The 26,298-nt window shown below is 35.1% G+C and overlaps 1 protein-coding gene across 10 annotated transcripts in view; it reads right to left on the bottom strand.

Moving 5' to 3' along the window:
* The window catches only part of GABRG1 (gamma-aminobutyric acid type A receptor subunit gamma1), a 56,940-nt gene that overhangs the window by 14,153 nt on the left and 16,489 nt on the right, over positions 1-26,298 (bottom strand). For 3 of the 10 annotated variants that reach the window (XM_080591158.1, XM_080591159.1, XM_080591156.1), the window contains exons 2-5: positions 24,373-24,521; positions 16,568-16,635; positions 3,816-4,036; positions 910-992 (exon numbers count right to left, since the gene is read on the bottom strand). In XM_080591158.1, coding sequence (XP_080447284.1) covers positions 910-992; positions 3,816-4,036; positions 16,568-16,635; positions 24,373-24,521 — 521 coding nt within the window. The other 7 variants (XM_080591163.1, XM_080591164.1, XM_080591165.1 and 4 more) reach the window with 7 other exon arrangements.

The following is a 26,298-nucleotide window of genomic DNA, read 5'->3' as shown; positions in this document are numbered from 1 at the left end:
AATATATAATACACATTAGGTTTAATAGACCTCAAAGAGCTTCAAAGCATATACACTTGTTAGTTTATACTTTGGTAAAATTTCAGTTCCCTAGCATGGAGTTGTGACCTGAGTCACTGTTCAGTAATCCAGCTGGAACTGCAACCTTCTTGACTTTCATGTGTTTCACATGTAGTTCCAAATTACCCAAATTTTATTTAATCATCAGAGCTACCAAAGTTCATTTAGCTAGAAATATTCAAAAAGGAAGTGCTAAATGAAAATATTCATTTAAGAAGAATCACTAAAGTTTGATTTCATTGCCCATTAGATTTCACATATAAGAATAAGTTGTTTGGCTGTGTTCAGGTTGTTTAGGATTCTTTTGCCAGTAATAGAACAATTCCCTTAGGAACAATATATATATATATCTAACACAGTTTGTATTAAAAAATAAGTCTGTATGTTGTATTTCTTGCTCACATAAGTAAGTCCGACTGAAAAGAGAAGGAGTCCTTATACTGATTTAGCATTTACAAGAACAGGCTGAAGAGAGCAGGTCTTTTTGCTCTTAAGTATACCACATGGAACCAATTCAAAGCTGGCAAGTATGGCAGGCATAAAAAATAAAGTTCTTCCAGGAAAATACATTCCTATTAACTGGAATGGGCACTGCATCACATTCCTAAGCAACATGATTATTTTTAAAGTTGCAACTAAATGAAATGCATGTAATTCAACTCATTCGTTATTGCATTTAATAATGCAATAAGTAATGCAATAAATCAAAGCAAATTATAAATAGGTTTGTTATTTTTCCTTCACTGCAAGGCTTTAAAAAGTAATTACTTGCTCTCTTGTTGCCAGAACTTAAGGAAATTTAAAGCCTGAATGTAAAAAGAAAAGAAAACAAAGTATTGTACCACCTACAGCTTGAAAATTCCAGTGGACAGGAGTGTTCATCCATAGGAAAGTTATGAAGCTGAAGATAACATTCAGCATTAATTGTCAGTCTAATTAGAAAATGAAATTAAAAAAAAATAAAAAATAAAAAATAAAAGAAAAATTAAAAAAAAAAAGAAAGAGACAAGAAAGATTATATTCAAGCATCCAGACATCCAGACACTTCAGACTAGATAGTAAAAAACATGCACAGAAATCAGTTTTGCCACTTAATGGATTTTATGGATAGTCAGCTGTGTATCTGCAAAAAGCATCCACCTTGACCTTTGAAGAACAAAAACTATCACCATATAGAGCCTGAGGACCTGTGTTGTTTCAATTGCCATATCAAGTCAATTTCAAAAATGTCAATTGATTTGAGGGATCTCCCAGATGTCTCTCAAAGAAAGAGGGGTAAAACGATGGGGATGAAGGCAGGGCAAGGAGAGGAGTTTATTACAGCAAAACTTTAACATAGGGCCTGCTCTACACTTACAGAAGAAGCTCTGGTAAAGACAGTAATATGGATTGGAAAGACCAGTCTTAACATTTCTACTCATTCAATGTCTAAGGTACTTAAGTTATTCAGGTAGCTAATATACATTTTAGAAGCAGTTTTGAACTCATAATATTTGGACAACAGAATCATTTGCTGCTTTTAAAAAATACTACCACAGATTTCCAAAGAGCTTCCAAGCAACCAATGAGAAAACCAGTTCAACTAACTTTCACTCGAAAGCTAGATTAAAGGGTTAGACTCTGAACTGCCTTCTTTGCATTTAAAATAGTTCCTCGTTTGATGGCACTACAGTGAAGAAAGTCAGAATTTCTTCTAAAAACAACTTTGAAAATTAACATGAAAATTAACAAAATGCTCGCGTGCTGAACTGTATGCAATACTTCTGTACCAGACTAAAAGGGATAGGAAAAGGAAGATTGTGCCATGCACTGCCATAAAGCACTTAAAGTCTGTGAACTAAGTAGTTATTCTACCCAAAATGTCACTAGGAGCTTTCCCAAAATCTGACCTGACCAAGAGAAAGATATGGGATTGTAAGGGAAAGTGTAGTTCTTGTCATACACTTGGGGAGAAAAAAAAAAAAAAAAAAAAAAAAAAGACCATATTTCCAAGTAAGAGACCTCTGGAGATGCTTTTCAAATTTACCAACTATGGTATATGCATGTACTGCCTTTGTTTTCCATTTTCAGTCTTTGGATAGCCAAGCCCTTAAAGAAAAAGAAAACAAAACCAGACTTTTATTAAAAACAATGCAACCAGATCTGGAATCACTGATGGGTGCAAAGGAATGAGTAAGGTCTAAGCTCAGAGTAAGCTCAGTAGGCCAGAATGTAAGAGTAGCTGAGCGTTAAAGAATCACCACGTCTACTCCCTCAAGTAAGGAAAGAGTGGTGGTGCAGGGGAATCTGGAGCACTGTCAGATCTAATTATTGTTCCTTCAATCACCAACCTATGAATTTCTCAATGTTATTCCACTTAAGGCTAAATTCAGACCATCTCAACTATACAGATGTTTGCTTTTTACAGTGCCAGGTGAATACACAGTCTTGCTTTTTTATTACTAGTTTATTGCACTTTATAGCTCAAACTCCAGCACAATAATTCTAAACTATTGCTTTGCGAGAGCTCACATTTTTTGGTTGGGTTTGCTTGTTTGATTGATATATTAAAGCCTGTTAAAAAAAAAAAAATATATATATATATATACACCATTGAAACTAAACAGACAATGGAAGGGTAAAGTCTGAGTATGATTTTTTCACTAAAAATAAAAATAAAAAAAATAACATGTTAACAAAAGAGACTATCTAGAGATTTTTGTAAACACCAGAAGAATAAACTGTTTACAAAGTGCTCTCCCACGGTATTCATATACCTTCAAATGAAGCATATTAAGAAAACATTAAGGGAACAGAATCTCTTTAAAATTCTTCTTTCTTCTGTTACAGAATACTTTTATAAAATACTCATACAACACTAACAGCCTGCATATGAAAATATCATAAATGATAAAAAAAAAAGTAATTTAAACTTTCTAATTTAAACAGTAATCATAATAATAATGACTGATGGAGAGCAGAATCAGATTTACGGCATCTTTTGCATTCACTACTTCCCTATCAGCTCCAAAACTAGCAAGATTTTTTAAACTTTCTTAAGAAATAAACTGAGAGATGACCCTAAAATCCTTTCTGTAGACTAAAGCTATTCAAGAACTGTTTGATAAGTGACTAAATGATCAGTACAGATAGCCTAGATGCAAAACTTAAAATCACCGAAAGCATGCCCCATTTACCAAGCAGATTAATTGCCAACGTTTGCTTATGCCAAATTTGGAGGAACAAGTTTAAAAGCTTTTTAGAGTAAACACGTAAAGTAGTATAGGCAGAACTTGGGCCTTAGACTTAATTAAACTTTTTATGATTTTTATTTTTTGAAGCATTCATATTTTCCTTATAGAATATAATTTGGTGGAAATTAAATACTGAACTGCTTAGCACAGAAATGTGTTAAATGATTTATGACTAGATCCGTGATAGCTTAATGACAGACCACCACTATGTTACTGGCTACATATCTTTTTTTTTTTTTTTTTTTAAATCCTGTCTGTACATAAACAGGATTAAAATTTGCTATCCATTTCAATTATATCTACCCAATTATCTGGGCAATATATTTCAATACTATTTTATATTTTTCATTATCAAATAATTTATTCTTTTTCTCCTTAGAAAACTCCTTGCAAATTCCTGTGGCCCAAGAAAGAATTGCCAGAGACATGCTCCATATTTTTTACTCTCATATTCTTAGCTGTAACAGTTCTGGTTTTTTTTTTTTTTTTTTTTTTTTTTCTACTCATTTATTAAAAACCCACCTTAGAGTGTATAATACTCTTCCATCACTCCAGATTCGAAGTAAGCGATTTGGAGTTGTAATCCAGTGAGCATCAGATTTCCTTGAGTTCCGGAAGAAAGTGTCTGGAATCCAAATTTTCCCAACCATATTGCTATTAAGCATAAGCACTTTCATTGAGCTGTTAAATTTTAGACGACTGTCATACCAAGTCTGGGCAAAAATTATATCTATGGTGTATTCCTAAAAAAACAGAGAAATATCTATATCTATGTATACATTTACCAAAGCCTGCAATCAAGAATTTGTAATTCATATATAAATCCAAGGCCACCTCTTTTATTCTCTTTTGTATCATTTGTGTTGCACTCGGCTGCCTATACCCCCAAGCTAGGAAATTACAGACTGATGAAACGCACATACAGCCTTCTGCCTCTACCTCCCCTCCCCTGAAACATAAGGGAGGAGCTAAGGAGGAGGAGACCTGACAGAAGCTTGTTGTGACTTGGTGGTCCCCAGAAAACACAATGAATTCTGGGGCACAGACAGAAATTTAAGAGCAGTCTTTATACTTCTGGGCTAGACTACATACTAAAGACAGAGATTCTACATTGCTTAAAAAGCAAGCCAAAAAAATTTCTTACATTTTCCTCCCCCCAAAAAACTTCACAACATACAGTTTAAGATCCTTCAAGAAAGCTACAATCATCTTCAACATTCAACAACATCAAAAAATAAATTAAAAAAAAAAAAAATCATCCACCGGCCAAATTTCAGATTTTGAAAAATTCCTGGATATGCAGGAAGTAAACAACACAGATTGCAGAATTATCTGTTACCATCTGCCTCATATATTTACCTATGTACACACAAAAGTATACATTATCATGGTCAGGAAAGAAATTTCCCTAAATGACTTCACCTTACTTATTAGATCCTGAAGAAAACTTTTTGGATAGAAAGCAAACTCCTCAGTAGACTTTTATGGACATAAAATAAAAGTGGTGAATAATAATAATAATTAAAAAAAAAAAAACCAGCCTTTTAATGAGGCAATTCTTGACACAGTTAAGAGGGAGATATGAATTGAAAAAAAATATTTCATTGCATCTGCAAAGAATCCCACAATTTGCTCCTCCACACCACATAAACAAGCGAAGCAGCAGCCTCTTCTCTGTTGTATTTGTCACAGCTGCAGACCATGGCTCTGATCTAAACATCAACAGCCACTCCATTTTGTGGCAGATCTTCCTTACATGGCTGTCCCATGACACCTCCAATGAGCAACTCAGCATCTCCTTTCAGAGCTCAGTCTGCAGGGAAAAAGTACTGAAGACCAGACTTAGACACATTGTGTTTGTTGGTCACCTGTCATTTATGAGGGGAAAAGAGAGAGAGAGAGAATGGTTCAAATGCCTGCTTAAGCCAAACGATGTGCTACTAGTTTACTTGGCCAATAAAAACGCATGTTGCAAATAGTCAATTCTGTTTTTAAACGTAGTGAAAGTGGAAAGCTTTGCTGATTGGATTAGTGTTTCTTGTTCTGTTTATTTTTAAATAGGCATAGCAGCCAGCTGTAAGAGTTATAGACTCCTCACCCACTTCTCCAAACGATAAAAGCCACCTCCCAAGAAAACGTGTGAAATTTTCCACTCCATCCTTGGGAAGTTGAAAGACAGGTATTAGGACTGCCTAAACCCCTCTCAATTTTCCCACCTCTTCAGGTGGGAGAACAGGTTTGGGATAGAATAGATATTCAAGAGGGAGGCTTGCTTCTGCTCTCTGGTCCACCTGGACTTTGGTAACTCATTCACTCAAAGATTACAAATGATTAGTGTATGAGGAAAACAGCAGAGGGACAGAGGGAACAAAAGGAGTAATTAAAAATACATTTTAGGGACGACTTCACTCTAAAATTTTGCTTATTCCTTGAGGGGCTTTGCCACCAGGGGAAGATTCTGCAGGTCAGAACAAGTACTTGATTATTTTTTTTCTATAAAAGTCCTTCAAGACAGCTGTGAAAACCCAGGTCTTGTTTATCCTTAAAATTCTGTTTTCTGTGTTTACCTACAATGGTTACAAATGGAAAGGAAACTTCCTTTGGTCTATTGTAAATGAGTACCCAAGATAGTACACTAAAGAAGTGCCTTAATGGACTTAAATAGAACAGCATGAACAAAGATGTATTTATTGCCTTAACAGTACAAATACGAGAAAAAAAGTCAGTGAGTGAAATCAACAGAAACAACCAAATGTATGAAAAGAGCAGGCTGACTGAGTTTGAAGGTGCTAACCTAAGCAACCACTTCACAGTGGCACTGCATTGTCTAAAATAAAATAAAATAAAATAATATATATATCAAAGTGTTATTACAGTTAAATCCACCCAGGGCAAGGAAACTCATGTTGCCATAGAATACCAGCCACCCTAAATTAAGATAAAAAAGGAAGAGGAGCTCACAGATGATTCTGAATGCACAGAGCAAAGGAACAGTCTCAGTAGACCCAGATGCTTGGATTCTATTTTCATTATTAAATGTACAAGTTTTTTTTATCACAACTGTGTATTACAGGAGTTGTTTAAACAACCTTTTGAAGGAAAAAAAAAAAAAAGAAACTTTTGTTAAAATCCTTCATGAAACATTTATCATTGCTCAAAAAGAATCTGATACATAATAATTCAATATCATAACATCAATAACTATTTGTTTCCAAGTGTCTTGCTGAAAGCATGCTAAGAAATGCCAGCTTCTTGTCACTTATCTGCAGAGAGTGATCCTCTATTTTGAAGCTGACATGAGCACCCAGACATGTACCTCAGGATCCACACAGCCACAGGCATAATCCTACTCACTCATCCTACCTGAAAGATGTGAATTCGCAGCTTCTTCATGGGTGACAGCAGCAGTTTACCCCTCTCTTCAGTAGGGACCCAGAGTCAGTACTCTCTGATTTCTCACAAGAGCATTTATTCCACTTCTAACATTTATGTTGGTGGACTTTACTACCTAATTCTTCAGTATAATACATCCTTTAAGCTTCATATCTTCTTCACACAAATGATCTCATAAATTCAGACAATTTTATCTACACTATCCTACACTCAGGTGAACTTTAGCATAAAGTTCAAGCATAAATATGTTGTCCTGTATCTCTACAGTGTGAATACATGTGAAAATGGGACACAAGTGGTTATTAGCCCCATTTCTGAACACAAATGTCCTCACAAAATAGGCCAGGTGTTACAGATCCAAACATCCTGCGCAACCATCAAACACACTGACAGCTGAGACTCGAGAGAGTCTGGCAGCATGCAGCTGTGGCAGTATAGATACCTGAGAACAATAACCTGAAAGTGGTACTGTCAGAATGTTGGATCTGTTCTGAAGATCTAGTTTTGAAATGAGACTGAAATTTGAAGGTTTTATGGGTTCATACACTGAATTCCCTTACATTTTCAGCTCCTGAAAAACAACTCATATTTTCTCATTAAAAGGGGAAATAGGGGTCCCTAAAATATGTTGAAAATGTGGTAGAAAAATCACTACGATAAAACACTTAGGTATCTTCTCTAAAAGTACTTTGTTTCCGGAATTAGATAAATAAAATCCCCATTTTTGTTTATATACCATAATAAAAAGCACAATGGCACATCAGATTTATACGATTTTCTTTTAGTGCAACAAATCTTTCTGAGCAACTATTTTGCTTTCCTTGTTTTCTTAGGAAAAGTGAAGTTTAACACTCTTATCATTACCTCTATTAGTCTCATAAAGCTCACAATTCAATGCCATTCTGTAACCATAAAAATTGGTTTACTATTTTCTCTTCCAAATGAAACTAATGATAAAATAGCCATGCAGAATAAAATGAAATCAATCTATGCCTACATTAGTCACAGCCATAGCAAAATGTGTGCTTATTCATATTTAGCCTCACATGGTTCAATAACCATGGCACATGTTAGCTCATATTTGGTATTTGATTAGATCACCGAACTCTTTTGCGCAGCTGGCATAAAGAGCCCACCTGCCTAATTATTTACAGATAACTGCAATCCTCTTCCATCTCTTTCCTCTCTAAAAGATCATAACAAACTCCAAAGTCTGGGAACACAGTGGCTAATCAGAGATTACCATTAAAGGGCCATGCAGTCACAACAATCTGTGAATACTGACAAGCAGGTGTGTAGTCTCAGAGAAAAACAGTAAGTAAAAGCAACTATTTCAAACAGAGTAGGAACAGTTATTGTATGGGAATATATTGAATTCTCAAAATTAGTTTCTCAGAAAGAACAAGCACAGTTCATTTATAGTAAAACAAGAAAATAGCCTGCTAGAGTTTTTTATTGGAAAGCTGGGAAAAAAAAAAAAAAAAAGAAAAAAGAAGGCAAATACCATTTTACAAGATTATTTCTTAGTGTACCTACAACACGCCAATTCCAACATAGCATCAATAAGGATAGAAAAATCACACAAAGAAGAAAACAATTTTTCTTGATTATTTTGTCTGGCACTCTCACAAGTGATTTGATATTCCATAGTAAAAATTGTAGAAAAGTCAAGCAATGAGTAGCTAAACGTCTGGCTGGATTGTGTTAACCACGACACATTTTCTTTGGCAACTGGAAAAAGTGCCCTAGCTTTCTGGGACTAAATACAAATGCAGTGAGAAGCCCCAAGACCAAAACTGGAGCTGAAATACTGTGTTATCCAACTACAGTCCTGCAATACAGTTCATTACTGATGAATTTCAGAGGGGAAAAAAAAAAAGAATAAAAGTGTCTACTTTTCATTCCTTCTTCACTCACAATAAACCTACCCTAGCTTCTCTACTAGATTCAAAATTTCATGTGAAGCATACCTGGAGTTTTCTGCAATGCCACAAGCAAATTCAGAAATCTATTTCAGAGGTAGCCCCTGAACTCAGTTCAATCGCCAAGTGTGACATGACTTCATCTTGTTCAGTTACCCATAATATTTTCAGCATGTTTCTTCATTCTATTCAGTTTCTAATTCCTTTATGTCAAACTTAATGTGAATGAGGCAGGGAATTCTTCAGGGAAAAAGAAATAAAGAAAGGGAAGATAGAGAAAACACTCTATCAATCTATATATTTTGACGTCATTAAGTTATGCAATTTAATATCAAAGACTCAGACAAGTATGATGTTTAAGAGGTTTAGACAACGAAGAGTCATAGACAAACTGGTAACCGACCACATGCTCTCCCAAGAGGTAAGAGCCAACAAAACCATCAGGCAGTAGCCAATTTATCTTCACCTTGTCATTGAGCAGCCAATATGCTCTCATAATCTTTACCTTTTCCCTCACCAAAATATCTCTGGACACCAATGCAGTGTTTTTAAGTACTTTATTAAAATACTTAGCTATCCTTGAAGTATAACTTCTCTTAAAAAAAGTTTTAACATATGCTTGCTCTCCCTGGTGGGTTACTTTAAAAGCTGTTTAAACAAGATTCTTGAGCTGCATCAGACTCAACCACGGTTTCAGAACTTGACGACTCAGATCTCAAAAATCAGACAAATACATACATATATATATATATATACATATATATATATATAAATAAAACCCCGGAGTGAGTACTAATAAGGAGTAAGTCTTCAGCTTCAAGGCTGCCAGTAGCGATCTATCAACTGCATTAGCAGTAGTTTCTAAATTCTGAAGCTACATTTACCTTTCTGTAACTAGAGAGACTTAAGTAGTCAAAATTAGTCCCATAAACAAATTTAGCAACAAAGCTGTACATCAGTCAAGTACACATGGTTTTCTACAGTTTCATTTTATAAATGTCTCAAACACAACATTTCACTATTCAGTACACTGCAACTGCTTTACCACCAGATTAATTGCACTCTTTGCTCTTTTAAAAAAGAGCAAAGTTACTCTTTGCTCTTTTGATTCCATGGTTTTCCTGCTAAGATTCAAAATCCCAGCATTGATGGCAAAACCAAAATCCCAATATTGACAGCAAAACCAGGACGGAGACTTACCTGCGTTTGGTTCCTACCCTGCAACTCTTCTATGATACATGATCCGATGTGAAATAATAGCAGTCATACCAGTTTATCTTTCTGGTTCCTGAGGCAGTCAGGAACCTCCTAATACCTATGTGCTACACTGAAGATATAAGAGCATGGATAACTGCTAAGAACTTCCAAAGACTTTATTTAACTATTGATCCCAAGTCCTTTGTAAGGGCTGACACACTACAAGAGATAACACTGTTATTCAAAAAAGTGAAATCTCATGCAGCTATATATGCTAGTGAATGATAAACTCCAAAATAGCCATACAAAATGTGGAATTTTCCATGGTAGTTGAAATAAGCAGCAAGAACATATAAGACTTCAACAAATTTAAAATCACACTACAACAAAATAAAAATAATGAAAGCCAAGATAACAGGCAGGGAAGTTAAATTCACTAGTAAATTGCATTTCTTAACAGCTACTTTATCAGCTCTCTCACACCTACTAAGAGTGTAGGACAAACACTTCTTCCAAAAATGGGTTTGCCTCCTTAGTAAACAACTAGGAGGTGTGGCTCTAGAAATGGCAAGCAGACCATTCCCTCACTTGGCAAAGTGGACTTCCTAGAGCATGCACTATGAGGAGAAAAATCCTGTTCCTGTAGCTGCTCAGCTTTTAACAGATGTTGAGATTTTATAGTGTCAGCATAGATCCTGGCACTCACCAGGACAGCAGCTTTCCTCTGGAGCACAGTAGTGAAGGAGTCAACGACAACCTGTACTATAGGAGCCAAAGCCAAGGGCAGTTTCTAGATGACTACAAGCAATTGTAACAGTCAAAGCACATCCCTCATCTTTCTACCCAAAACCTATGCAAATCTAGGCCAGCAGAATCACTCCCACAATTTGAATGCAGCATCATAGACAGACAGATTAGGACAGATTAGGAATTAATAACAAAGAACAGACATGCAATGTTCTCCAAAATATTTATAATATATTTGAAGCAAAGATAAGAGGTACAAGACAAAGAACTGTATGTATCTTGTCTAAGCTGCAGACACAAGAGAGACAACCACAGCAGCAGTCAGAAAGGGTTTGAGCAGATATTAAGGCATCAGAAGTAACAATAAACTGTACAGCAGAGCAGCCAAGCAGTCTGTGCAGTCTGGGGAAAAAGCAGGAGCAGAACACTGGTTGAGTGATAGCTGATACCTTCTCTTTTCAGTGAAATGCTACGTGGTAATTATATTAATGTTATTCTTGGTTTAGGTCAAAACTGATTTCACAGACACTCAAAAGTGCTTATATAGGATACACATCCTCTGCAAGGAACTTACAGTTTAAATTTAACATAAAAAACAAAATCTGGAAAGACAACAGGGACAAAAGTAACAGAAAACAGAGAACCCAATACCAGTCAGAATTACAGGTAAAGATTTTAGCACAGCAAAAGCTTAATTGCTTGCAACATTTTGTAGCCTCCACAAAAAAAAAAAAAAAAAAAAAAAAAGTTTAAGCAGGATCATGATGAGAAACAGGGAAGAAACTTAGAAGCTTTATTTGTTTATAGAAAGTTTCTTTCAAGCAGAAGCTAGCAGAAGCTGGCCTCTTGGGGGGAAAAAAGGAAAAAAAAAAGAAAAAAAAAAAACAAGAGCTGAGAATAGGCTTTGAAGTGCCTTAAAGGAAGCAGGAGCAAGAAATGGCTCAGCAGAAACTGCGGAATGTTCTCTCTGTAGGACATCTCTAAATGGTATGAGTGGAGCAAAACTGCAATTGGAAAGGTTACAAAAATTTGTCATCATAACAATGGAAACATGGACAAGAGATTCACTGTGATAGATGGATTAAGAAAAAAAAAAAAGGAAAAAAAAAAAAGAAAATCAGAATTTGTGAGGCTGTCTGAGACCTTGCTCCTGGTTCTGTGATCCATCACATTATGGAAAATTTTTAGATTTCAGACCTCAATGCCATACAGAGCTGTGATTATCCACAGCAAAGGACAGTGTGGAAGGGTCAAAAAGTTATTGTTCTGACTGTGGATATGACGAATCTAAAATGATATAAAATGGATTTTAAACCAGTATATGGTGGCATACTCTCTACTGAAGTCAAGAGAGTTAAAGTCGTTTTTTTTTCTTAATTCTTATTTATACTGAAAATATGTCAACTGTGTCTTAAGTAACACAATGCTACTAAACAAAAACAGTATCTCCTGAAACATGAACTAGACTAACACAAGATTTAAGAATGAGCTACAGCACAAAAAGTCTGCAGCCTCATATTGCATCATTCCTAAACAGCACAAACAAATTAGGGCACATTTTATATCAAAGAGCACAGATTTTCTAGTGCTCTGTGTGGGACCTTAACTACCTATTCTGACTTCGTATCTGTAAAGAGACGGCTGGTAAACTGCAGTTGAAAAAGTGACAAGTACTGAATGCTGTTTAAACGGGGGGCTGAAAAGATGGCTCTTCTTTGGTTTGCTTTCAGAAAGCTGCTGCAACATTTCCCTGTCATACGAAGGCTGTCTTTTCCCTCATCCCTTGCCATTCCCTTCAAAATGATTACAGAAATTGAGAGTGACATACGGACTGTTGTGCTGAGCCAGTATGAGCAGAATATTGCTTGTACTTGGCTGATTCCCCTGAAACCGGGTAGGATAAGCTGCGAGTACCTTGCAGTAGTAATAGGTAAACTCGCTACCCGCCAGAACCAGACTAATCAATTTAAGCTATTTTTTTTCCCCCATGAAAAACAGAAAGCATTCATAAAATTGTATTTATGAATTATTATTCAAACTCCTACAGCTGCCAAAATAAGAAATACTAATAGACATGCTGTTTTTAATACTTAAATGTATTTTATAACAAAGAAACAACGTTTAAGATTACTGAAGGAATATTTCCTCAACTGTTGTAAATGAACGTTGTCTCCATCTATCTCAAACACTCATCAAGCAACAAGCAACTAACTCTGATCACTTTTAGTGCTGATAGGCATCAGAATGATTGGGATCTACCTTTTTTAGTCAAAATAAAAGAGTAAGTTGGGAAAGAAAGTGTGCTATTCTAGTTCAATCCAAAGATGATGCTACACAATAAGCAACAGGTAATATTCAAAGACTTGTTGATATTTCTGTTCTGATTTCCAAACAATTATTCCTACCATATGAAAGAGAAAGGAAGCTGCTTTCATAACATGCATACAATAGGGTCCAAAACAAAATAAAACAAAACCTGTAATGCTTGCATGATGAACATGCAGAACCTTATGAAAACTCAAATTCTCAAACATGGCCAGAAGTGCTCATGCCCTTACTCTCACTTGGTCATCATAGAGCTCTTACAGACAATGGTTCTCCTCTGCACAGTCTTCTTCCAACATGAAAGGAATTCCAACCTGAGCTTTCAGACCACAAAAGCCAAGGCACTGGTATGGCTCTGCCACAGGCAGTAGCAGAGAACATCTGCATATCCTGGAGACATTGGGGCAACAGTAGCACAAAACATTATGTGTTGGTGAACACAGAGGGATTGGGGGATGAAATTGAGGGCCAAAAAAAAAAAAAAAAAAAAAGATTGTGAGGCCAACAGACAGCATGGATGAATATGTATTTCTACACAGGGACCATATAACAGACTTAAAACCTGTACCACCAGAGTGGCTTTTTTTTTTTTTTTTTTTTTAATATTAGTCCTAGTTTCCTAGTTTGGAAGGAAAGAGCCTAGTACATATATATTAAGCGCTCAGCAGAATAAGCTTCCACATAAATGAAAACAGGCTCTAAATATTCATCATATGTCTAAATTCCATTAACAAAACTCTGGACCACTGCAGAGGTATTGGGGACTGAGACTTTGGCCATAAAAATGCACTTAGATATGGTTTATATGACCCTTGCAGGATGCATAGCCCAGGGTAGCTCTAAACAACAGATTCAAAAACCTTTAGGCTTAATGAGTATTAGAAGCCTAAATACTTCGTTGATCTGGACACTTTTTAAAAATGTTTACTGAGGCTGCAGATGCCTAGAGAGACCACACGCTGTAGGAAAACATCTTTTATGCATGGGGTGTCTATACCATCTAGAAATTTATGTAGATCTTTGTTAAATTAAATACTGAAAGCCAAAATGCAAGCCTTCAAAAACAAGTTCTAATGAATGTCATACATATGCTTAAAGCCTCACTTTTATGAAAGTGAAAGAGTCTATCAGATAGCAAGAGGAAAATAGACTGAATTATAAACATAAATCAGTTTCCTCTCATAATGAGTGTCCTTTGAAGCTTTCAGAGGAACATACTCCCCTGATACGCTGTTTCAACATCGTTTCAAAAAAAATCCTTTCTACATCATGCCATATTGTTTCCTAAGTAAATAGTTAAAGGACATCATTTGCCAGAGTGAATTAACATATCTGGCAAATGAGTAATTCAATGGGGAATCACAGATATGTGTTCTCACATAGAGTGATAGAATGAAGGACTAAGGACAACCCTTGTAATGGAAGCAATTTTTGGAATATTGGTTAACTATCACAAACAATATTAACTTCAGGGAAAGTGCTTCCCTAATGAAAGAGCTCACATAACAATTGCTTACAGGGTCAAATCCATAATTATTTTTTGCTGAGATTGTCGTTTCCTAGATTAAAGACATCTTTGTTGGAAGCCTTAATAAAAACTGTTTGCATATATATGGTTTTATTTATTTTCACAAACATTTGATTTTTCTAGTGATATTAGATGCTCATATGAACCAGGTTCCTGGAGTCCAAGCATAGAGAAAGCAATTGATATTTTATGAAGGCCATAGTGCCCTTAGATTATAATTTGAATTGCTAAGTAGTTCTTTGCTCATTTTTTAAAAACATAGAATAGTTTTCAAAGTTCTGTGTTTTAAAGACATTTACCTTATTAGCCTCTGGTGAGCGGCTTCATTGTTATTTCTTTTTTAAATCAGGTTAGGGGGATAAATGTTGATATACATTATAACCATTAGGATCCTACTTTATAATGAAGTAATATGCTTTTTCAATATGATATCCTTGCCTTAGATTAAAGTCAGTATGACTGCATTTTGTTAGCACTATGGCAAAAGCAGCATTGCCCAGCTGTAGCGGATATGGGTAGACCTCTAACCAAGTGGCATGATACAGTCCTATGGCTGATGCTATAATTACTACAGGTGCAACACAGGGTAGGGGTAAGAGGATGGCAAGAGTTGGTTCTTCACAACTGGCAAACTGGAGCTGTAAGCATTTCCCCTTTTTGGTCCTCCTGTATGCAACCTACTGGTCACAGGCTGAAAGACTTATATTGGTTACTAGTAAAGGAAACATTTACAATTTGCTATGTCCTCATTAGCAGTAACTGTCTGTCCCCATATTTGGCTCCCGCCGTAAGTTCCTTCAGAAGATGTGAAGAGAAGAAGCAGAGGAGAAAGACTACAGTCGGAAAACGGATGAAACCACAAAAAGCACTTATATTGGACATGAAAATGTGAAAAATTTCCCCTACCACGTTGCTCTTCTGCTCTTTCAATCAGTAATTTACATACAGCCCTCACCCGAAACATTGAATTCCCTGCCACAGCCCAAGTGATGACAACCCTAAACTTGGTAGATTGTTACGCTGTAATGTATGTCATTTGCCACAGATCTGCATCATCTGTTTTTGGCACCTTTATCCCTAGTATCTAAATACCTCTGTCCTTTCCTGCTTCACACCAACAAAAGTCAACATTCCCCGTCCCCAAGCATGATGACATACAAGCAAATCACAAAATCTTTAACAGTCTTCTGGAATAACTATGCTTTCACCACGTGCTCAGAAATTGCCTGCACTGGCATACCCCAGCATACTAGAACTGAACAAAATGCCCTTCTGCATGCAAATGCAAAACTGTGAGCAACCCTGTAGGGAGGTGGAAAAGGAAAAAGACAGGAGGACAATGAGCTCAAACTCGCCCAAGTGCCAGTCTCAGTCTTAGTACTTCAGATCCTGAGCTACTGACAGGAGCCACTGCCACTGCTGGGTAGCACTGCCCAGGAGAAGTCTTGTACAGAAGCCTCTCTAAATCCTCCAGCATCGCCATTTCAGACAGAAATGACAGAAAATCTAAGTAATTTGAGGAAAGGCCACAGGCTGAACTTCCTCGTAAGTGCTGTTATTTCAGTATTTGTACCAAATATATGAGATCTGACCTCAACATATCTCTCCTGAAACTAAGGTGCATTGCATTGCTTTAACTTCTGAAGAAACCAGCTATGTACACACACATTGAGGAAGACCCATAAAACTAAATAAGACATAGAAGAAGGAAGACAATAGAGTTAATTTTTTTTTTTCTTTCCATGAATTATCAAAATAAATAACTCATTACACTGAAAATGGTTTTACTCACAAATGCTGGGTAAATTGTTATTTTTCCTAGTCTTAAGAATATCTCCAGGAAATATTTTATACTGGGCCAGAGGTAGACCAAGTATAAACAAACATAGGGAAAATGTTCAACATGTACCAAAATAAACACTTGATGCAATGTCTTCTGTATTTTTAGAAAACACATTTTTAAAAAGAAGTTTATTGAAAGAGTAAAACGATTTGAAATACAGAGTCTAAACAAGTTTCTGCAATAAGCACAACTATATCTAACAACAAAAGAATACACAGTAAGAAATAAAGAAGCTTATTTGAATAAGATTATAATTATTTCATAACATTAATCTACAACATCTCTCAGATACTACTTTCTGTCAATATTCAAAACTTACCATATTGATTGGGTCAACTGGGCCAATGCTGTTAACGTAGACATCTGTCTCAATTACCGTAGTTCTCACTAAACAAAATAGTAACAATAGTAATTACATATTTAATTAACTCTTTACACTGTTAATGTATTTCAATGTATGTATTAAAACAACAATATTCATTTATTAAACTCAGAAAAAGTAAATCTCTCTTTTGTTCATTCCGTGAAGAATCATATATGATTTGGCTCCCTTATTCCATGTGAATTGTTAGAATTATCAAGATGAATTTTTTAATTCTTAATATAACCACCATCTGTACTTTGTCATGTGAATAGGTATAAGATAGATATAAAAAAGTATAAAAGGTAAGGGGGGGGGGGGAGAACATTCTTCCAACATTAAAAATTAATCATAAACAGAAACAAATATTTGGAAAAAAATGCTAGTACAGCAAACCATAAGGTCTTGGAGCAGGTGTGTTTATCAACTACAATAAATCAATATGCAGCACCTTCTGTCAATTCCTACTGAAGATGTCTGACAAAAATAAAATAACTTATTACATATTTCTTCAATTCATGCAATAATAGAACACCTAAGGATTATTAATATCCTTTCATCAACTTGATCAATATACTGCTCCACACACCAAATTGGAAGTTCATTAAGAGAAAGTCGTTTAAAAGGTAAACATTTTCAAACTTATTTTTCTTAAGAAATCCAGTAAAACTACTCTCACTGGGCTGACAAAATTAACTGTTTTAGAAATATATTCTCATAATGTATTTACAGAAAGACAAAAACTCTAAGCAATTTCCAAAGAAAGTCACGTCTGATGTACGTGTCATTGATAAATCAGTTCTAACCTCATAACTGTTTTTTGGGGAAAAGGTACAAATGGAAGAGGTCAGGGTGTGGTGCAGGAGAGATTTGCATTTAAACAACATCAATTCACCAAGCATTTTTTCCAGCTTGTACTGGAGAGTGAATGACAAAGAGTATGGACATAAGAAGATACGTGTCCTAGTCCCTTAATTACGAAATTCTGCTGCTCTTTCTCCCATGATCTCACACATTAAAGTGAAGCACCTCTGTTTATTTGTAGATGGACAAGGAGGAAGGTACAGGAAAAATGTACTTTGATTTCACAGAAGAGGGTTGCTAGGTCATCAGATTTGATTTCTTTATACTGCAAACCATCAGAGATCTCCTAAGTGCTCTACAACAAATGTAAAATCTTAATTAATACAGGATTTTTCAAATCTCAGAAATCTAAAACTCAGACATGCACACAGAAAGAAACAAGGCAACATCCCCCCTGTCAGCTATGACAACAGGCAAGATACATTTCCTAAATATCCGAAGATACCTTTTCCCTGCCAGTCTTACTTGGCAGGAAATTCTCCCTGATCCCAAATCTGACTACCCATTGCCCTGAACCTGAGACCCAGACACCTTAGTCAGGCTGCACAAAAAATTTTTTGTATAACCACGGAGCACTAAATCCCTTGATCATCCTGCTGTCCCGAGCATGCTTCACAGGAAGTTTAAATGGACCCTGGAAATTAGTATGCACAGATGGAAATATCAGAGGAAGAAAAAATAAAAATAAATATATATATTTGTGTGTATATATACACATGTTGCCTGTGTAATGTGGTGTATTTTTACACACACCACGTCTCACAAATACATATGTACTCCCTTTGATTTTGCAAACCTGTTTATCTATGTAACAGCCAAACCCCTCATTTTAACCACTGCCAGGCTAGAACATAAGGAGCTGGATCAAAGCATATCTTGCTTCATTGGTCAAGAAATGCTGAATCCTGTCCTGTTTGCCCTGTAACTGTAGGAAATATTTAATTCTTCCTATTAATAGGAAATTTTGCTTTATTCTGAAGTTCAATTCTTTAATTCCAACTTTGGCAATGCCTAGCCATATGTCAAACCTCTTCTTCACACACAAACATCTATACACAAGGATTAAAGTCACCTCAGACTTCCATAACCTGAGCAGTTCATGCCACATACTGCAAGTGCTAGTCATGGATAATCTGTTCAGCTTTAACTTCTAAACTTGTTCTATTGTTTCCAGACCCATTTTGAAATGTAGACACCAAGACTGGAATTTTTTGTAATGGTGTTATCAGTGCTGCATGAATACTTCCAGTTTTCTACTCATAGTGTCTTTTTTCAAAGGGGACTTACGCTTCTGGGTGATGCATACCTAAGAACTCATACTACACAAAATAACTAAGTTTTGCCCTAAATCATTGCTCTTCTGTGCAGCTCTCACCTTGAATTATAACCCACAGGCTTTCTTTTTCTTTTTTTCTTTATTTTAACAATTATCTTTTGTTTGTGTCTCTGAATTTACTGAAGGACGAAATTATTCTGCACATACAGTCTCCAACAGTCTTTGTGTCATTTGCCAACTTTACTTAAAAAAAAAATTGCTGAAATCTTTCAAAATATCACTATTCTTGATCAAGACTTTCCTGTGAGACAGCCCTACCTCTGATATTTCCTTATTAGTAACTGAATTTTGAGATCTGTCAGTGAGCCAGTTTTTAATGTGGGCTGTGTCAATTTTATGAAATTCCAGCTTGCAGAAAGCAGTACTTGATCTGCCACGAGGGTTCTCTTGTAATGTGCCACAGGGTTCAGTTGCCTTTTCCATACTGCTCTGAGTAAAATTATTAGACCTATTAAGAGCCAGTGAAGAGTCTGAAAATCTGCCTCTGTTGAAATTATTTTAATTGACCCAAATGAAGAAGAAATATATCTGATGAAATAACATTAAAAGGGGCTGTTTTTTCTTAGTTCTTCTGTATAGAACAGATCCCAGTGTTTCTGTGAATTAGAAGAAAGAATTCATTCTACTCATGTTCATAAACTAGAAGTGATATGAGCCCACCAAAATGACAAAAGCTGGAGGAAAATACATTATTTATACTAATTTAACATCCATATAATTACTTTGTTCAACTGCTCTCCACATAGAGCTAACTGTAAAACGTGGTTTGAGAAGATATTTCTACAATGAATGCTTCTTATTTTATTTACGAAATTTAGTAACAGCCTTGAAAACATTATGAGTAGGTAGAAACCTGTTTAACACATCCTGAGTGAAGTACAAAACAGTATTGTAGACTTACAGAAACTTCTAAAGAGTGAAAAGAGATAGCACGAAAGAGGCTAGAGTAAAGCAAGGAAGCGAGAGGACAGTAGACTGCATATTAAACAGGGAGAGCAAAGAACACCAAGAAGCAGCTGCCCCCAAGAGAGAATTAATAATGTCCCAAATTAGCTGTAGCATGCAAGAGACAGAGGGAACCCATTCGCTAAGCCTTATCTGGAGAGATGCACTCACACTTCCTGATTTCCTGGTTTGCTACCATTTCTTCACTAGTCTAAATTTCTGTTCTTTAGAAAGTTTGACTGTCACTGAACATCATTTGACACAAGTATGTAGCTATGGACAGGCTTGTCCCAGGAAAGAAATAAGTGACTCTTGTGCTTAAAATTCAAGAGCGAGAAAGAATTTCCCAGAAAGCAACAAGACATGGAAAGAAGCCTTTCTTTTGCAGATATGGACCAGTGCTCCCCTAGCAAGGGATGATGATGGATAATCCCCAGGAATATTCTGAACTCAAATTTGGGTTCAAAAATCTGTATTCTGGAAAACATTAGCTCTAGATTAGAAAAATCACAATGACAAAAATCTACTCTGATCACTGACAAATTACTTTAATAATTGTTCTTGCTTTTGAAAGTAACTCTGTTTCATCCTGTATTTATCCAGGTCCAATTTTCAGCCTTTGGTATTTGAAATCTCTCTGCCTTTTATGCTGAAGATCTCTATTTACCAGTTATTCTAGGTTTACAAACCTCTATCTCCTGACAGAAACTATTACAATTGTTTTAAAAGTGTAGATTGTTGCCCTTTTTCTTGTTGAATATTCCTCCATTTAGTTTACTTCAGTACTCACCATTACCCAATAGAATGTTAGTCCATCTAAATTCACTCCTGTTCATTCACTGTTTCCCTTATCAAAAAAATGTGCATTTTACAATGAAAGCATAGCCCTTATTTTTATTTATCATGATTTTTAATTTATCATGATTTTTAATTTAAACAGAGACTTTTGCTAATTTCATCTAAGCTTTTTTTTTTTTTTTGAGAAAATTTTCTGTAATTCCTTAATAATTGCATAAAGAAGCCTAAAGAGTTTTCTCCTCTTGGTGATAAAGCAGTTATTCAGCAAAGAAATTAGGTGCATAAAGAAATAACAGGGATCCTTAATTTGTAAAAATATTTAATATAACAATACAATTTTCACAACCAGTAATCTAAGAATATACTTATATGGCTATCTATATTAAAATTTGTCCTCAAGTGTCTACATTGGGCTTCCAGCTCCATCTCTAAAGATTTTTTTCAGTGAGTTTGATGAAAGCAGAGCCCTGTTCTTCAATCCTTTTTTATTAAAAAAAAATAAATCTTTAGCAAATACCTACCCCAACACTTTTATAATTTCCATCATTTTCCATGCAGTGCACCCACAGAGTACTTTTAACATTTACTGCATACAGTCTTCTACACATTACTCTTGTACTTAATTTACTTTAATTCTTGTAAAATATTCTCCATATCAGAATACATACTTCTCTACATTTACCTGCTACTTTTTGAGCTTATTTATTACTTTCCTGCCTATTACATCCTTCTGTCGATACTACACTAAGAGCACCTACATGTTCAAGAGAATATCCTCATTATAACCTTATCTTTTCAGAGTTAGTGTATCTGTCAGTCTCTTGAAAGCCCACATTTTGTGATGTAACCTTTAAATCCCTGAATACGTCTTTTCACCTTAGTGGACTGAGATGCAATTACTTGCCCATGCTCTGCTTACAGGGCAATCACAACTATATAAAATTCTCTAGGTAGAAATTTCTCTGTGCCCATGAGCTATAATCCTCATCATTCTTAAAAATCTTTCAATAATGACTTTTCTTAACTTGGTGATTGAAAACATTACATTAGAGTTGTAATATGTCACTAATCACTATTTCTAATTGAACTTTCAGATTATCAGCTGTGTTTTACACGACACTGGGCATAAGACACAGCTAGAAAAAAATATTAATTATTTTAGTATCCCTAAGTTGTGAAAGGTAGAATAATGAGCAGCCAGAATACTTGCCTTTTAGAAAGTTGAAAAATAACAAATAATTTGATCTAGGACTGGAGCTAAAACGGTGTGGTTATAAGTAGCCAAAAGGTAAACATACAGGGAGAATAATATTTTTTCATTAATACATCAACACTCCAAGATTGTATCTGTAATTATAGGAATTTATGCTACAGATAAGAGAACCCAGGTGGTAACCGCTACTATTTCATACTGAGAAGTACTACTTTAATAATATGTTTATGCTCCAAACATCTAGAAGTATGTTATATGTAAGTTAAAGACCTATATGTTTAATAAACATATTAAAGGTTAGCAATTTAGAAATCAGTACAACTCATGGATATTTGTGTGAAACACACCAAAAATGACAGAATGTGGTTTTCTGCTATTAAATTTCAGTATTACCATTAACTTTTCAACTTTCATTTGGCTCTCCTTTATCATCTTACTCTGCGTATTTAACAATGAAACTCCTTATCTCACTCTGTGATGCTGAAATTCTGTGTCAACATTAGTAAGAAAACAAAATTCTGCTCTCCTATTTAAATTCAAAAAGTGCAGGCCTCAAAAAAATTAAAAAAATAAAAACAAATGTGGTCTTTTTAACTGAGCTTTGTAATACAATAGTAAAGATGTTGTGGGGGAGATTATTACCTTGAAAGATAATTATAATTCCAGTCAATAACCTTGCTGTAAAAGTACTGACATATACTCTGAAATTGTGGAATCTGACACTACATTTGATCCACATAATTGAAGCAGACTAAGATGAATGAACCATAGGCTGATTTTGTTTTTATCTCTGATAAATCTCTACTGCACTTCTCAAGCATCTGGACAGAATAAGATGTCTGTATTTGAAGCTGGAACTTTCATCTTACATTCTCCAAAATTTCTGCCCTGTGGCAGAACTCTGAAACTTCTCCTCCATCCAGAAGGATCAGCCTTAATACTTGTTCTCCTAACAACAATGTGAATACCCCAGAATGTCTCCTGTTCTCATCACTGGCTAATGTTCACAAGCCTTTTAATATATGGATAGAGGTAAGTCCCAGATAGCAAAAGTCAAATTACTACAAAAGTGTAGCATCAAGAAAGTAAAGAAGAAAAAGAAAGGGAGCATTTATATGAGAGAAGGTAGAAGTTAGGAGGTGTTTCCTTTCGGGAACTAATATTAGAAATCCAGAAAGTTATAAATAGAGTTACTCACAGAAAGGCAGAGCTTTTGTTCTGCCAAGACCAGTGCATAACCTGTTGGATATGTCAGAATAATTTTCTCTTCCTCTGTTTTCCCTTTCTTTATTACAAAATACTAAGGGGAGAGAAGAGAAACAGAATTCTGGTTTCTTTCATCTACACCTTCCATTAGAAGGATTTTTTGTGGAGATAGATTACTCCCTTATAATTCTTTTGCTGTCTGATGTATGGAGCAGTCTGAAAAAAACAGGAATGCTATACATCTGCCACACATTGATAATTTAAAGAAAAATAAGCTGGAGGAGTTTTTTTTTTTTTGTTGTCTAAATGTTCACAGTAATTCAATTAAATAAAGGTGAAGGGAAAGACTTGGAGCAAACTTCATGAGATTCCCTATTATGACAGGGAAAGAAAAATTGCCATTCAGTGTCTTCAAAGAAACAGTCAGGAACAAAACAGAACTAAGAAATTCAGGGAAAAAACAATTTGTCAGAAGCTTTCAAAAGAAAACAGTCTGGGATTGCATCTCTCTGTTCTCCTACATAAATGAAATAAGTCTAGATTGTACAATTGTTTATTGAATAAGCACCTGATAGACTTTGCATTTCTCTGACACCAAGTATTTAACACATAAGTCTGTCCTCCACCTCTCCCTCCACAGTTCAGAAAACAGACCCAGAGAAATAAAATTATTTTTCTTAGCTTGATCCAGTATGCATGTGGTAGATGAGAGCTGGTGAATTTTTCATGTATTCTACGTTTTCAACACAAATCCTACAAAATATTTATACTTAATAGTTATATCTGAATTGATATTTTTACTATTGAAAGACAAAATTGATTTCCTACTAACTGCAAAGTTCAAACTACAGTAATGAAATCTTCCTTCCTATAATCTTCAAGAAAAGTCCTAAACTGTCTTCACAGATTCTTACAAAATTTTTCAAAATCTGAGCTAAGGAAAGAGGAGTGGTGGATTGAGTTCAATCTCTTTAAAATACACATTTACAGTTCACTTTCAAAAGTAAGATTAAAATGTCTAGGAATAATACTTTAATAAACTCCTGCTGACTCTCTCTATATATATATATTTAATTGTGGCTGGTTTATATATACAATTATTTTTGTGATATTATCTTGGAGTAACAAAGCAAAATATAATTATCTTTTAATGCTTTATTGATCACTGTCCCAAGAAAACAATACTTTGCATAAGAAAAAGATTAGAAATATAACACAAAAATTCTGCTCATGCATGATATATTATTTTTATCAGTTCTAGAAAACCACTGCATTTTATTGCTGTTATATTTAACTTCATTAAGCATAATAACATATTAAACACATTTTTGCCAACTTTAGCAAAATGCAGGTGATCTCTGGTTCACATCTTCTATTTACTGAATTATTTAAAGAGCTTACCTCCAATATCTGGCCGAAGCTTATTGTCATATCCTTGAAGTAAGGAGTCCAGTATGTGAGTCACATCCCCACCATGAATCTTCGGTGCTAGGACCCATGTTTTATTCACTGTTAGATCTTCATCATCCTCATCATCTGCTTTATCGGTTCTAATGGTGATTGAATTAAAAAAAAAAAAAAAAAGGTTAGAAAAAAAGAAACAGTGAAACAAAATACACAAGAGGTGAAGAAGAAACTGGTAAAATACTGAACATAATTTAAAGTATTTTATAATGAGTTCTGGTGCCAACAGAAAGAGGAAGTACCTTATTTGAAACACCAACATTTTATTTCATAGCAGAGAAATTTTAAGCTAATAAATATGTCAAGAGAAACATTAATACATTACATACACAGAAAAACTCAAACTATGAGTAAAACTCATAAAAGCACCAGTAGGCATCCTCTGTCAACTTTTTCCTGTTTTAAAACACAAAATGGAATTCCTAAGTTTTTTGCTATACATACTCTGTTTTCAATTCATGGTATTGATGTTTCTAATAGATGTTTAGTCATCATAATAGACACATATTGGTGTCAAAAGCATTAACAGAATTTCCTTCTTAGTAGCCTCTTATTCTATCTATTACATAAACAATAAGACCTCAAATACACTCACTCAACTCCATTCAAATTTTAAGAAAGCAAGCAAATATTGTGTCCATATGCTATGAAACATTCACAGTTAGAAACTGCAGTCATGTGTCAAAAATATACCTGCATGTATACGTGCTATAGTTAAAATTCTGTACCACTCTTTCCGGTTACAATTATTTGTTAGCCATTTTATCAAGATGGAACAAATGCACAAGAAAAACACTTATATGTTCATGCATTGCCTGTCTTTTAATTAGATAAGCAGCAATATGTATTTTATCGCTAAGTCATTAGTAAAAAAATGGCAGTACTTTGGTTATGTCTGCAGATTCACTCAGATATCACCAAAAGGTCAAAGAATGCCTGGAAGTAGTTTTCTTTCCATTTGGATCAAATGCATGTGGACTTAAGTATTCCTCCAGTGCTAAAGTTTGCAATCTACATTACTCATCCAGCATATTTCAGGGAACTGCTATGGGCTTCAAATCAAGCAAAGTGCATCAGACTGATAGCAGTAACTCTGACTGTCATACAATCTTCACAAGGGGACACTGGATAGCAATTATTACTGAGGGTATGCAATTCATATAAATCAGTTCTAATGTTACCATAAGCATAGATATTCCAGTAAAGGAAAGGAATCAAAGTACTGTCCTTGTACCAATTTGTATTGAACACCAAAACTAAAAATGTATTTATATATTATTAGAAAATGATTTTAAAGAGCTTCTAAATTACAAACATACTGCACTCAAGGCTAAGGGTGGAATTTTTCAGTAAATATCCTACAGGAATGAAGACCACCAGGATGTTCCACAACACTACGACTTCATAGAGAAAGGTCAGAAAAAGTCAGGAAAGGACAGAGATGGAATAGGCATGCCTGGTTGTTATTGTAGTCCTTTGTCGGAATGCACCAAAACAGTCTGTATCCATAAGACCTTGCACCACCTCTCACATCTCTATTAAGTCTCGCTGAAACTCAAGACTATCACCACTGTAGTAATTGCTCAGTAGTTTCAGCAAGCCTGCTTTTCAGGCAAGTGCAAGAGGGAGCTGGCCACAATTCGGTAAGTTTCCAGAAGGTGAACAAAAGGCACTGCTTGGATATAAAGGTTTTCATACCTAGCTTGCTGCAAACAAGTCACAAGAGTCTATTATAGCTGAAAGTAATAAGAAATCTAAATACAAGGTTCACCATCAGCTTCCCCTCTAACAACCTGAAAAGTGCTTTCATTCTTTTAAATTGAAATGTACCTTTTACTGCACTACATAGACATTATAGAAATG

Source organism: Anser brachyrhynchus (assembly GCF_964034855.1).
Source record: "Anser brachyrhynchus genome assembly, chromosome: 4".
Taxonomy (NCBI): Eukaryota; Metazoa; Chordata; class Aves; order Anseriformes; family Anatidae; genus Anser; species Anser brachyrhynchus.
Note: the sequence above shows the minus strand (reverse complement) of the source record. Positions and strands in the feature narration are given on the sequence as shown.